The 15,586-nt window shown below is 44.1% G+C and overlaps 1 protein-coding gene across 1 annotated transcript in view; it reads left to right on the top strand.

The window, feature by feature from the left end:
• The window catches only part of ttll7 (tubulin tyrosine ligase-like family, member 7), a 67,827-nt gene that overhangs the window by 9,215 nt on the left and 43,026 nt on the right, over positions 1-15,586 (top strand). The window contains exons 7-8 of the mRNA XM_085373550.1: positions 1,573-1,737; positions 8,519-8,677. Coding sequence (XP_085229676.1) covers positions 1,573-1,737; positions 8,519-8,677 — 324 coding nt within the window. The remainder of the gene's footprint in view (positions 1-1,572; positions 1,738-8,518; positions 8,678-15,586) is intronic.

Raw genomic sequence — 15,586 nt, 5'->3', positions numbered from 1 at the left:
TTACTGAAAACAATACATATATAGTGCTCAGCGTGTTATAAATTCAGTAATGCACTGCTAACATTTTATTTATTATGCACTTCCATGACCTGCAGCCATAGCCTCGTGCAACTCAGCACAATCAGATTAAAAACAGATGAAACAAAGGTTGGAAGCAGTGTTGTCTTTACATAAGAACATGCATGCACACATATAAATAGTCCACAATTGGCAATAACTGATATTGTTCACATACACACGCGCACACACACGGACGCAAAATATGCAGACATACTGTATGCACACAAATGCCCACATGCCAGATGTCTCCTGTAATATCAAGCCGCTCGTGTTTGCCTTGAGGTTCTGCACCTGCTGAAGCACAGTCTGTTGCTGATGATGGGATACATACGCACATACACACACGTGCACGCACGCAGACACGCACTCAGTGAGTTCAGAGGACATTATGGTGGCTTACACTCATTCCTGTAGGTTTGCTCTAGTCTTAACCATTACTGCTATTTGCCGAGCCCTAACCGCTGCCCTGGCCTTAACCTAACCTTACCCCGTCTTTAAAACTGGTCTTCACCTTAAATTTAATGATTTACGTTACGGGTGCTTGCTTTTTGTCCTCATAAGAAAGGCACGGCCTCATAATGTGTGTAAATAGATTTACATGAGTAATGCCTGTATCACCGCTTCCTATCAAGCACGGTACTTATCTAAAATATGAGCACGCACGCACGTGCACGCATAGACATGCAGGACCTCTCCCATGACATGAAGCGTGCGTTGTGTTAGTCTGTGACATATGATGGAGTGAGTCATGCCATGGAGATGGATGTTTAATCCCACAGAGAGTGGCTTCCAGACAGCCATCAGGTGCTGGAGTGGCCTGCGGTCACAGCGGTTATTACCTTGTAGGCTAAGGACAAGGATGTATTGTCTTCAGGTGTAAGGGATGGTGTTTAAAGAGAGGGATACAAAAAGTTAAAGACAACCATCCAATAAAACATTTTAACCATACACTATTGGGCACTATAACTCAGATTTATATTCTTAAGATTTTGCAGGTCTGTGATTGTAAGATTGAGCTATTGGCTTGATTTCCACTTATTCTCATGAGAATAAGTGGAAATCACCCAAGGAGCGTTTCTGAAATACATCACTGATAATCTCCCAGTTCACACAGTGATATATTCTTTATTTCTTTTACTATAACACTCATTCCACCATCTCAAGTTGCCAAGGGACTAGCATGCAATATTTTTACTTCAGTCTTATTTACATACTTTACTTTTAGAGAAAATGTTTTGCACCATATTGTGAGCTGGTGCTCTGTAGTATAAATTCACGAACACTCCTGAACAGGTTGTTAGAGCTTGTAAAAAGAAGTTTTATTGTTATTCACTCCAAACGCTGGATCCCGCAGTCACATTTAGTCGAATTATCATCAGATATACTGCATTCTTCCATATAAATGAAAAGGGCAAAGCTTGTTTTGAGCATATTTATTTATATCAGGCTACTTATGTAAAAGAGACACGTGTAATGCAAAAAGCCTCTTATTGTTCCCTTTTCTCTCCACAGAGCCAGCTCTACATGCATCTGACCAACTACTCGGTCAACAAACACAACGAGAACTTTGAGCGAGATGAGACGGTGGACAAAGGCAGCAAGAGGTCCATCAGCTGGTTCACCGAGTTCCTCCGCACCAATGACTATGATGTGGCCAAATTCTGGGGCGACGTCTCTGTACGTGGGCAGTCCACCCAAAACACGTGCAAACACAGATACAGTTACACTCAGACGCGCTGCGCCTGACGTCCACTTCCAAAAGCAAGGATGTAGAGTATGATAACAAAACACTCCACAAATGCAAACAGTGAATGACTTCATCCTCAGAAGTAATCTGTACGCAGGCTGTCACATATATATGTGTGTGTATACACACACATGCTGCTCCTGCTAACAACACCCGTTGCACGCAATGCACAAGTGGACGAGCTACGGCTTGATATGATTTGTTATGACAGTGATTCTGTGAGCTTGTTTAACTCCAGGAAGAGCTCAGTGGAAACATCATTCCTGGAGGGTGAGCTCTCCCGATTTGGCATTGCTCCCTGCTCATCCAAACACTTTAACCTTGTTCATTTTCTTTCATCATTGTCTGTTTGTAAAATTCCTTCACCTTCTCATTGATTTTTCTTTTTTTCCTTCTTTTTTAAATTTGTACATCCATCCATGCCGGTCATGCGCCTTTTTATCTTTCTGTTTCTACTCTTTTAGTTGCTCCTTTCTGTTTGACCCATTTTTTTAGGTTCTCTTCATGCGCTCAGTATTCAGTATTATTTTCTCTTTTATCCCTGACCTTGAGTCTTTGTCCTGCTGTCCATAATCATTTGAGTTGTGTGGTCCCTCAGTACTTGTTCCCTGCTTTACGGCCTGCTCTCATGCTACCACCACTCAAAACCAAAATGAAATCCCTTTGGTTATTATTCTGTACTCAAGGAAAGCTTTTCTCTCTTCTCCTTACTGCCTCTTTTTTTAATTTTAATGTTTCTTCATGTTCATGTGGCATGCGCATTACTTGCTGGGAAAATGTGTTGTTTAGATAACATTTTCTTTTCTCCCCTCTTTATTCCCGTCTCATATCCACATTGTGTGATGTGTCCATGTGCTGCATTTGGTGAAGGAACTAACATTTCCTTTCCTGTATTTTACTTAGTTTTCTTGTTTTTCTTGGTTGTTTTCTGTCCTTTAGTAACACCGCGTGTCACCTCCTGACTCAGCCAGAACGTCCACCTCTCGTCTTGCTCTCTGTGTTGTTTTCTCTTTTCTTTCTCTTTTTCTCTGAGCTTTCTTCAGAAGTTGCACCACTTTGGTGTTAGTGCTGTACATTTGCACTCACACACTGTGCTTTGTTTCAACTCTGTATTTATGCTCTCTGCGCCCTCTCCCCTCTTCTTCTCTTTTCATCTCTCCTCTTACATTTTGTTACCATGCAGACCTTAGCAGGCTGCCCCGACTCTTCCTGCCAGTGTTCATGGTCAGGCAGTCAGAGAGTGTTTGCCAAAAGATTTGTCTGTACAGGTTAAGAATATTGTACATATATACATACATATATACATATATATGTATATATGTATGTGTATATACACATATATATATACATATATATATGTGTATATACACATATATATATGTATATACACATACACATATATATATATATATACATATATATATACATATATATATACACATATATATATACATATATATGTATATATATATGTGTATATATATATGTATATATATATGTGTATATATATATATATGTGTATGTGTATATACATATATATATGTGTATATACACATACACATATATATATATATATACACATATATACTAGGGGTGCAACGATACACAAAATTCACGGTTCGGTTCCATACTTTGGTGTCACAGTTCGATATTTTTTCGATACAAAAAAATGTTCATGTCTTTTTAATTTGTCATTTATTAAAATTATAAATATATATTTTAACTCAAAAGTACAGTTTTTAAATTTAATGTTGCTGAAACAACAAAGTAATAAAATAATAAATCTATCTGATCATCTTTGGAAAAGAGAGTTTATTACAGAGAAATGTCTCTTTCCAAAATAAAAGCTATACTATACGCTTCTTCTGGAGTATATTCTCAGCAGCACATTAAACATATCAGGTCCCCATAAGGAGAATCATGTGCTAATGGCTGTCTAAATGACTCGGGTAAAGTTTGTAGCATGCGTGCTTGTTGTTTTTGTCTGCTTCCACTTGTCTTTGCACTAGGATGATGTCGGCGTAAATGTGCAGTCATATTCGTTGTGTTCCCACTAGTGCTGTCAGCCTTAATCTGAAATGACGTTAACGCCACAACACGGCCAATCTCCGTTAACGAGCTACCGCGGATCGCCCTGTGCGTGGGGCTGGATGGCCAACACGTTAACGAGCTAAATGCGCTAACGCACTAGCTCCCACCCATGTAATTGAACATTGCGTGGCACATCCGACATACTGTTTTACTTTTGTCCATGACGCGCTTACCTTCAGGGTCATACGTCACATGAAGACCAAAATAGTTCCAAAGGTCAGATCTGAATGAGGGTGCGGGAGGTCCATGTTGCAAGGAGAGCTTAACTTCTGTCTTGCTAGCTTGCCCTGCGCTCAGTGAATCTGCGTTCGACTACTCCGCCTAGGCTGCACTGTCGAGCGCAGATCCACTGAGCGCTCAACACAGACAGCATCGTCAGAAGGAAAGTTGATAAAAATAAATTAAAAATTTTGTATTGTTCGATACATATGCGTACAGAACCGAAAGCACTGTATCGAACGGTTCAATATCGATACGAGTATCGTTGCACCCCTAATATATATATATATATATATATATATATTCTATTTTATGTGAAACACTGACATCTCTTTCGTATGAAGGCATTATTGATGTGCTGTATGGGACCTAGGTTTCTGAAGAGCTGTAGCTTTGTTTTTTTAAATGTGAATTTTGTTTGCAAGAACATGTGCAGGGGTTTTTTTTTTTTTTTTTGCCTGTCTCATTTGGTTCTTTAGCCGTCAGAATTGTTGTCTGAGGACCAACAAGGATACCCAATGGATTTATTTTGCCAAATGGATCATCGTGGCATTGCCGTACTGGTCCATTTGATCGACCTTTGTTTTTATTATTTATTATATTTTATTTTCAGATGTTACAGACGGGACAGACATGAGTGAGGGATAGGAAAGGGAGAGAGAAAGAGGAAGGAAAAGAAAAACAGAAGGGGAGAGGGACAGTGAGAAAGGGGGGGAGAAAAAAAATCTCCTGGATCACCTGTTGAGAGAAAAAGAATAGAAAACAAGCAAAAAAAACCAAAGCAACATACTAAACACAACACCATCGCATTAATCTAGCTAAGTGTAAACAGCAGTAAATACTAAATATTCAATGTTGTTGTGCAGCACGCAGGACCGACAGCGCACAATGTGCTTTGAAGTAGCAGCCAAGAAAGGTGTAATTTAAGTCTACGAACAGTGAACACCCGTGTGCACACCTGTGTGGATCAGCGCGCTTGTATTCAAATGGTTTCCACATGTAATGGTCTGCAAGAGGATGTAGAGAGCCATAGCCCCATCCCCCAGGGCATGAAGCAGGCATGGAGGAGATCCAGGCCCCAGACATCCAGAGGCCCCACAGTGCGAGAGCCCAAGGAGGACAACCGGAGGGGCATCCGTGCCACCCTCCTGGGTAGGGCTGAGGATCCCCAGACGAGGCGTCACCCAGTAGCCACCGAGCAGAAGCTAGAGGGGGCTGCACCGGCGTGCCCGCCGGCTCTGCCGGCAGCCAGCTGTGCCAGAGTGAACCGAGCCGCAGGCCCAGAGGCCGGAGGCCTGAGTGCCCCCCGCACCCCGGAGGAGGCCTGACCGAGCAACAGGCGCCAGGCCCCGCTAGGTGCAGGTTTAAGTCTATCAACACATACAGTCTCCCTACAACCCCCGAAGTCTCAAACAAAATGCTTCTGACTCGATTCGAGGACCCTGAACTGGCCGTCATACAGCAGATGCAGTGGTGTCCTTTGGGCATCGTGCCTGACAAAAACAAACTTAGAAGTTTCTAAAGTCTTTGGGTCAAAGGTGTCAGGCAGGCAATGGTGCACTGGACTAGGAATGTGAGCCAAGTCCACTTGAAGGAGTGGGGGATCGGCTGGGGGGTTTCTCGGGCAAGAATTCCCTGGGAACACAGACGGGCTGACCAAGAACCAGTTCAGCCTTGGAAGCACCAAGATCCTCCTTAACCGCAGCCCCCACAAAACCCATGGTAGGGAGTCAACCCAGTTGCCACCTGTTAGAGAAGCATGGAGCGCAGCCTTAAGCAACCTGTGGAACCGCTCACACATCCTGTTAGCTTGCGGGTTGTACGCAGTGGTGCAGTGGATCCCGACCTCCAGGCCATCAGCCATGGCAGCCCAAAGCTCCGAAACAAACTGGGGCCTCTGTCAGAGGTAATGTCAGCTGGGGAAACGCGAAACCCAAGTTGACAAAAATGCCCTGGCCACCACCGCCGCGGTCCTGGATGACAGGGGGACCGCCTCTGGCCACCAGGTGGTACAGTAGCTTGTAACCTTGTGGTAGGGGACCCATCAGATCAAAATGCACATGATCAAAACGTTTGCCAGGGATGAGGAATGGCGCAAGGGGTGCCTTAGTGTGTCTATGGACCTTTGCGCGCTGGCATGAAACGCACGCCACTGCCCATTCCTACACAGATTTGCGAAGGCCTGCCCAAACAAACTTGGAGCTGAGGCCCGGACCCCCGGGTGTGATAGAGCATGCGCCGATTCAAAAACGCAACAACACCATGAAACGGGAACCACCGAGCGTGGGCGGCTGATGGAAACGTCGCATGATTAATGGGCTGTGACGTCAGTTTCTTGATCATTAATATGCAAATCGTGACCACTGATCAACAACCACTAATCAAAGCTCACTGATCAAAGCCCACTGATCAAAGCCCACTGATCAATGGCCATGAGTACCATTCACAGAGAGTTGGAGAATGGCTGCACTCACAGCATTGTAACACGGTGAACGATGTACCCTCAGCCCCCCTCCTCGATTCAGAGGTGATCTTTTCCTTTTCACGTACTTCTTCAGAAGTCACCTGGATGAAAACGCTACGTTCCAGATGAACAGAATCAAGTTTTGGGGCGGAAAAATCCTGGATGTGGGAAATGGGATAACGAACGCTGCACAATGCCCAGGCGCTCTATAGTCGCAAGCTAGCAGCAAAAGCAGCTGTAGGCCGAGGTGGCAGTCCGGCAGCCGCCGATGCTTCCAGGCAGGAGCTGACTTCCTCTTCGGACCTTAGCATGTTCGCCCCAGGGGTCACCAATGTGGAGGTATGAAAGGATAACACGAGAGATCTCAATATTTTACTTCAACTTTAATCTCGGCTTCACACAACTCAACACTCAAGGCGCCAAAAGCCCAACCCTCTCACTTCCCCTCACACCGGGTGTGAGTGGAGCCACCTGGTGGTCCACCACAGGGGTCATTTTGAAAACAGCGTCTGACTACAAATGAGCTAGTTATGGATTTTATATTTTTATATTTACACACACACACTGAGGCGAAAATAAATAAATAAAAACGAAAAAATCTGAAACTGTATTTTAGACTTTTTCCAACATCTAAAGATACGTTTGTTCATATGTAAAAATTCTCATGTTTTTATGCATTAGTTTCCTTGACAGAATAATACATCACTGACAGAGTAATGCAGTATTTATTCTCCATATACTCAGTATTTTCCTTTATTGCATTTTAGAATATTTCCTTTTGGTTTTTTATTTTTAATGTGCCTCGTTTAATCCAGTGATACTGTTACGTAAATTTAACAAAGGAAGCCACAGATCGAAACATGAAAAAAAATAACTTGTGTATTAATTTGGTATTTGGATAAATATAAAGATTACAAAAACAAAAATGAATAAAATGATTTAAAAAGAAGCAGGCTAAACCATTCTAGCTCAAAGCTAGCAAGATACAGGCACGCATCCACACACATAAGGTGCGAGGCAGTGGCCAGTGCTGGGGGCTCAGGATAAGGAGGGAGGTGATGTGGGCAGGGACAAAGGACACACACGCGTGTGCATACACCAGCCACTGCTGGGGACTCTGGGCATAAACAGTGGTAGTGGGACCAGGTGTTTGTGCTGGGCAGCCTGTGGGGTCAGACGGGTGGATGGATTGTCATATGGTTGGAGGTGTGTGAGCGACAGACAGATAGAAAAGGGAGAGGGGGGTGCAGCCTTATCAGGCCAGGGCCAGACCACCATACACCTCTCCTGCACCCAGCAGTCAGTCTGGACTGGGCAAACTGCAGGCCAGCAGCACTGTGTGGGGCTTGACTGGTGAGGGTAAGCTATGTGCAACGTGTTTGTGTGTGTGTGTGTCAGACTGAGCATGTTTACCCCAGTTGCACGCTGGGAGTAGGCAGGCTGGAAGCAGCCAGCACAGATAGGTGCAAGCACAAACATGCGCACAGGTTGGGCACCACAAGCAACGGAGATGGACCACCACCAACTTTTGTGAAAGTCTCTGTGTGAGAGCAATTCAAAAGGCTTTAGCTTTTAAACCGACAGACTGTCTTTATAACGCATTCGAGTTCAGGATTAAATAAACATTTCATTCGCGCCTCTGTGGAGCATGTCTGTGGGTTGCATTTCTAGTGTGTCCGTCACCATTGCTTCGTTGTCAGTTTTGTCCTAAATACAAAGGTACAATCCCTTATCTGCAGTTTTAAAATGAAATTAAAGCAAAGAGTTTTAATTTCACCATTTCCTGATTAAGGAGACCTTTTAATCAGCAGCTATGAAGCCCACAGCCTATGGCTTCTTAGGATAAACGAAACCTACTAAAGAAAAAAGTACAATTGAGTTCTCTTTGTAAATGCAGCTGGCTGATTCTCTCTGGCTTTGTGTGTCTGTCTTGCCAGGAGCTGGTGGTGAAGACATTAATAGTAGCTGAGCCCCACGTGCTGCACGCCTACCGCATGTGTCGCCCTGGCCAGCCACCGGGGAGTGACAGCGTCTGCTTCGAGGTCCTGGGCTTTGACATTATTCTGGACCGCAAACTCAAACCCTGGCTATTGGAGGTATAATTCTGTTTATCTACAGTATATGTACAGCATGCATGTGTGTGTAAAGCTGGTTAAATTGGAGAAGTGTGTTTCTCTCAAAAGCTAGAATATATTTTGGAGGTGTAATTTCACTAGATAATTTGAGATATTTAATTTCTAGACTACTATTACTATTTTTCTGTATACTGTTAGTATGTCATGCTAAGCTACTATTTGTGTGTGCTATTTTAAAAACACTTTCAACAAAGAGTGAAGGTACACTTGTATTCTGTCTTCTGTGATTTCTAACGTTTCTGTAAAGTCTCACCTGTCTGCGCTGCTACTGAAGTGACAGCGGCTCCAGACTGATGTAATGTGGTTTAAGCAGGAGACAGGGAGACGTTACCGCACACTGACAGAAAGCATAAACACACACTGATTTGTGCCCACACGCTCTGGTCCCCACACACAAACACCCGCACGGTCTGCAGTACGTGTTTACGCGCCTCCGAACACACGGAGAGACTCTTGTAAAATGAAAGGAACTCACACAATCGCAGCCATGCACGCTTGATTACACGCATGCGGGCATTCATGCACACCCATAGATGCATACAGAAATGCATGAATATACAGCAGCCTATAAGACACGATAAAGACACCCCACCCCATACCCCCCTGCAGGCTTTAAAATATAGGCCAGAATAGCAGGTTGACTAGTAATTCTTCAAGTGTCAGTCTCTCGAGTGTCAGGCACGCAGGAGATTGAGTCAAATTCAGATTCCACTCCAGGATTTCTATCTCACTGCTCTGATGTCAGCAAGTGAGTTAAAGTGTGACCTAAATCCTTTAACCCAAAGTGGCTGCACCTCCACCCCCATCCCACAAATTGACTCGAGGATGGGGAAATGCCTTGGGGATAATTGTTTGGGGTTTCTTCCCCCCATCATGCCAACCCAAAATAACATTTTTAGGTTTTTTTCTGAGATTTTGGAGAAACAAAGTGACATTTGATAGTTGGTTGGTATTTTCAGGTGCTGGCATTTTCTATCATCTTGGAATTAGGGTGCTATTATTACCCTACGTGACATTTCTTGTGTAGCTGAGCAGTTGCAGTATAAGACAAAAGGATGTACAAGAGAGAGCAAGAGGATGGTGTTCCTTTTGACTGCTGGTGCACCGTGACAGCATTTGTGAGCATTTCGTGTGTGTGTGTGTGTGTGTGTGTGTGTGTGTGTGTGTGTGTGTGTGTGCACGTGTGTGTGTGCGTGTGCGTGTGTGTGTGTGTGTGTGTATGAGACATAGCAAACAGCCGTGAATGCAGTTGTTCCACTCCAGCAGTAATGATCCCCCCTGTGCTACTAGCAGCTCTCTATAAGTCTCATCAATTAACATCCCACGCACACACACAACCCTGCTTCTCTTTCACGCAACATTTACAGCAACAATAATTTATTTCCCAAATTCAACTGATTAGTCAGGGGATAGTTGCTAGCAAAGAGACCCCCTCTCAAATCCTCACTGCGTACACTGTCAAGATTGAAAATAACTTTATTACCACTTTTTAGCCCGTCGACGTTCGTTGCTATTCAGCAGGGACGCAACAAGCAGGCGGGCCCATAGGCTGGTTTCCACAAACGGTACCCTATGGCAAGCCCTCAGGTCTAAATTTAATTTTTCAGCAGATCGCTTTGCAACATTTTGTAGTAAACTGAATCTATTTCAGCCCATTTCACCATTTGTTTTAACTTTCTGTTTTCTTCCTGCCCTCGAGTCGATACGAAACAGTAGAAATTAAATTGAACCACAATCTAGGTCTTACGGGTTTGTTCTGGATTTGTGGACGCCCACCACTCAGGTTTCCTTGTTGGTGTCACTGTGAATTACACGTGCCATGCTTCGTTGGGGCTTCACCCAGACTGCTGTTCCGACACTGTCCTCTCTTGCTCTTTTAAATGTCAGAGTTGGTTGTCGGACATGCAAACTCACAACCAGGAAATGAATGTTCAACCTGCGTAGACTCAAAAGCCAGTTGGATACGTGAAAGCTAGATGGTATCATATACAAGAAACTGTCAGATCATATTATCCCTGTTCTTTGCGTTTGTGTTTTTGTCAGCTGTTTTTGAGAGCGTGTAGGAGGATGGAGAGGGAAGAAGAAAAAGGCTGTGTTTCACATCCTCCAATTATACCTTCAGAAAGGAGACACGAGGGTTTTTTTCAGTGGGGCAGCGTGATATTCAAAATAAGGCTCCAAACTCCTGTGTTAGAGGATGCATTTGCCTCTTTGTTGCAACTGCAAAAAAAGGAAAAACCCTCTGTGATACAGTACACTATCTCTTTGTAAGTGGACACAAGCACAGAGATATCATTGGAAATATACTGATAACAAACACAGAGGAATAAAGAGGGACACTCCACAGACCTGCAGACACCTGCTAAGTAGCTTGTCACACCGGTGAGTAGAGAAAGGGCAAGGGGGTGATGAGTCTCAAACCACGGCCAGCCATCAAAGAAGGCGCATTGTGCTCAAAGCAAAACGAGAAAGGGGAGACGGGAAGCTAAAAACGAGAGCGAGGGAGAGAGACAGGCTTTTGTGCGATCCTTGTCTTAATTCAGCAGAGTTTTCAACACAGGTTTTACCTCCTATTGACATTCAAAACATCAGCACTACATAGGCACACACACACGCACAAAGACACACACACATACACGCACTTGCTCAAATGGCGTAACCTGAGATATTCACTTTCATTAAACCAGCCCAGACAGCATCTGTGTTTCGTATAGGAAAGGCGTTTCATTGAGCCGTGATCTTTGCTTCATGCAGGCGCACACTCAAGTGCGCGCACACACACTCACTTGCATATCCAAGCACGCATTCAAACACGCCTCTCTGCCTAGACTGTAGTTTCTATCGTCAAGGCTTTTGCTCTTAGCGGTTCATTGAGTGTTTTCTTTCTCTTTTAAAAGCAAAAAACCCAGAAAAAAAACAAACAAAAAAACGAAGCAAACCAGGAGAAAAGTAAAAATCGCTGCACGTGTTCTGTTTAGCTCAGTAGTTGCCTCGTGGCACAAGCTCATGAATTCTATTAGCATGTAGTGGTGTTATCAGATGGCACTATACAGGCCAAAGGAACCAGCAAGCTTCAAAAAATCCAGCGTCAGGTGTAAGGAGTGCATTTACTTGTTGGGGAAATGCAGCAGCGGGACAATATTACGGCCCCGCACCCCTCGACCCTGCAGCCTCTTTAGGGCCCGTGGCCTGTAAGCTGGCATGACAAATAGTTTCAAATTTACAGAGAAAAATATAAAAATGGGAGAGGACAAGACGTATACACACACACACAAAACTATTGCCTTAAATTTTCCACCCCTGAAACAGAATCTGACAAAGAGCGCAATTTAGCGTTCTCACGAGGTCCTGATGGGTACCCGCGGACCCCCAGCACAAGGACCAGTGAACTGAGGCCCAGCCTCATTACAGGCTCTGGCTCACTTCATTTTTTAAGCTGTTTCCCCACATGCAGCATAAAAAAGCTCCAGCTGGTCAACTCTAAATAAGAAGAAACAAGTGCTTGTAGTGAGCATGAATAATTAGAAACCTCCCCGGTCCCCGCGAAGCTGTCTCTCTAGTGCCGGGCTCCAGGCAGCTTAGAGGCTGGTCGGCCTGCTTGTTAGGGCTACAGTCAGCATGTGACGGTGTGCTTGTGTCTGTGTGTGTGTGTGCAGAAGTGAATGTAAGTTAGCGTGTCTAAATTTGATTTGCACTGTGTGAATGTTTGCAGTGTTTGGTACTGTACTGTGTTCGGCTGGACGTTAAACACATCATGAGAGATACAGCCGAGGATGTGTCTGCGATTTTGTGTAAATCTTCTACTCCCTGTCCGCGTGTGTGTCTGTGCGTGTGTGTCTGGATGAATGGTCTTTGCCCCTCTGGGAATAGCCCTCTGTAGTGTGTGGTACGCTACCCTCATCTGCTTACCGACTCCAGCCCATAGTCTTGCTTTTATTCAGTGAGGTTGGCAGGTTTTACTCTTCTGAAACACACACGGGCCTATTCAGGAAGAGAGAAGGAAGAAGCTGGGCGACTTTCACTGCGTTTTATGTGTCATGTTAAGATAGCGTTGCACAAAGGCAGCTTGATTGTTGACGGCAACAATTTCACTACCATCCCCTCATCCATCTCATGTGCTCTTTCTTCGTGTCCTGTCCCCCTTTTTAGGACCGCCGTGCAAAATGATTGGCAGCTAATGAGGCGGGCGTGGTTAGGCAAACTGTGGCACGGGCTTGCTCGTCACGGGCTGTTTGTGTGTTTGTATGTGTGACTGGCCATTACAAAAACAGACCAACAGTCTGCAGCTGGGCTGCTTCCCCATGGGTGGCGATTTTTCACCCTTCCCCTCACCCCTTCCTGCAACTTTCCCCTCTTTGTGTGCTTTGTGTCTCGGATTGTTTCAAGATGAGTTTTGGTTTGTCCTTCCAGCCCATCAGAGCCAACGTAATCCAGACTTCCTTTTTCTTTGGCGTGTTTGTGGGAAGTAATCTGCATTGGCAACTGTAAACAGATGCACAGAGACAAACACATCGATAGTTTTCACACTTTCCTATTTTCCAACCACATACAGACACCAAATGAGTTGGATCTGAGGAAATACTGCTAATGCCTTGGGTGGAATAAATAGTGGCTCACACTTGTTCAGATTTCCAGTAGAAATTCTATTTAATCTGTGGAGAATGAGGTAAAAATGTAATGTTCTTATAGCCTTTCATAAAAGTGTAAAGAGTAGAGATGTTTTCCGGCTACTCTTAGAGGATGGATTTAGAGGTTAGCCTGCCTTTCACATATTTCCTGAGGAAATTTCAGAAGTGTTTCCTAACACCTGCTACAGCCGACTCGAACATTATTGTGTATTCAGAGTGATTAAAGAGGAATTTACTTGCTACCTGTGCTCTCCAAATAATTTTCATCCCTTCATGATTGAATTTTCTAGGGTAAATGATAGAGGAGAATACATACAGTCTGATATTCTCAATTATCTTTCCGAGTCTCTTTTGCCCTCTTCCACCTTTCATTCTCCTTTTGTCTTTGATTAATCTTTGGCACTTAGTGGGATTCATTCTTGTTTAAATGTACATGGATATCGTCCTTACGCTCTGAGGGGTTGTCCTTCCACTTGTAAACCCTAGGTGGCAGTAGTGACCTGCGAGCCACTCCCCGGCTTAAAAGAGGTTTATTAAAGAATAATTAGAATGATGTATGGGACTGTCTGTCTCTATCCACATCCATTTTCCCCCAACATGACTATTTCATGGAATAAGTATCAAATTAGGCGCGCACGGGCTTTGTATGTGGGGCAGTTGAAAACATACACCAACTCTTAGTCATTTATCATCAGGCGTGTACGGCAGTGTCAGTGTGTTTGTGTGCGCACGTGTGACTGAGAAGGAAGATGCACGTTTATGAGTGACATAGGGAACTGCAGCAGCTACAGCTGGCTCTGTGGCATCTTTGAAGGGAAGACATGTTTTCCCTTCATGTTTGTGACAGTCAGCTCTGGACTTCAGATTGTGACTGATGATTTGTTTTTGTTTGAAGACTCTTGTATAGGTGACTTACTAGATCCACTTAAACCGCATTTAACTACCTTGGATTGTATCCCTTGCATCTTTTCCATGTCTTCAAAAAGCAAGGGAGGTCAGCAAAGCTAAATAGTGTCCCACTCACTTCCAGGACCTTTACCAGACTCCGCTAGAGTGTCCCTGCATCCGAGTGGACCACGTAAAATGCCACAAAAAGAACAAAACGGTGATTGATAAGACGGCTGAAACAAGAGAGCGACTTAACAGGGTGGCTGGCTGTCTGTCTTGCTGTCGCTCTACTACTCATGCTCGGTTTCCCCCTCTCCCTTTCTGCCTCCCTCTCTCATTCCACCATTGTGCAGCAACAAACACTCCATTCTGACAGCGGTTGAACTGTGCCGATACCCTTGAGCGTGCGGGGCAAAATGGGAGGCTTGTCAAAGCAGTGGTTGTTTACACTCTGCCAGGAATAATAAGAGGGGGTCGTTTTTCTGAACCGATTAATCACGAGCAGCCCTTGTACTTGTTTTAGAGAGCATTCCAGACGCAGAATAAATGTCGATGTGGGGTGGCAATTTGTTGTGGAAATAAAGCAGCTGATTGTTGTTGATCCGGTGCCGTTGCTATATTATTAGGGTCTGTGCGGCGAAGCTGCAGAAGCCACAGGTACAAACTGTTTAACGTCCGCTGCATTTTTAGCAGCGAGCGAGACGCATCGTCATCGCCAGGTTAATGGTTTTATTCATAATTGAAGTGATAACAACAGACAGAGCATCAGTTAGCGTCTCATCATAATACGAGTGGAGACTTTATTCTCTGTAGTTGTGCAGAACGACCTATGACCCGGTTTATAGTGATCTCATTGTTAGGCATTTATTGTGCTGTTTGGCTCATATTTGCTTACTGGCTATCCTTGGGCAACACACTTAGATCTCAATTATAATGTTATAATGCCGTAACTTCATTATGTATCAAGTGCCCTGAGATGACTTCTGTTATGATTTGATGCTATATCAATAAAAGTGAATTAAATTTACTTGAATGAGATGCTTCAACAGATCAAACATCAACAGATCCATGTTCAAACCAGTGGCTGAATGGAATTTTCCACTTGGAAATCACCAGGCATTATCAAATTAAATAAGCCATGTAAAATTTACCGGTTGCATTTCTCCCTGTTTTGTTTGTACTTTAGTGCTCAAAATAAAGATCAGTAGAGGGACTTGCTGTTCACCGAAAATTCAAACCAAATGGATGGTTTAAAAAAAAAAGTCTCACGAGGCTCCCCGGCAACAGCCTGTATTTCACAGTGGTCTTCATGAACGATGGCAGGTTACGGTTTTCTCTTTTTTTTTATGAGCCA

Source organism: Diplotaxodon limnothrissa, linkage group LG15, assembly GCF_057381915.1.
Source record: "Diplotaxodon limnothrissa isolate DT_005_m linkage group LG15, D_limnothrissa_male_GT1.1, whole genome shotgun sequence".
Classification (NCBI taxonomy): Eukaryota; Metazoa; Chordata; class Actinopteri; order Cichliformes; family Cichlidae; genus Diplotaxodon; species Diplotaxodon limnothrissa.
Note: the sequence above shows the minus strand (reverse complement) of the source record. Positions and strands in the feature narration are given on the sequence as shown.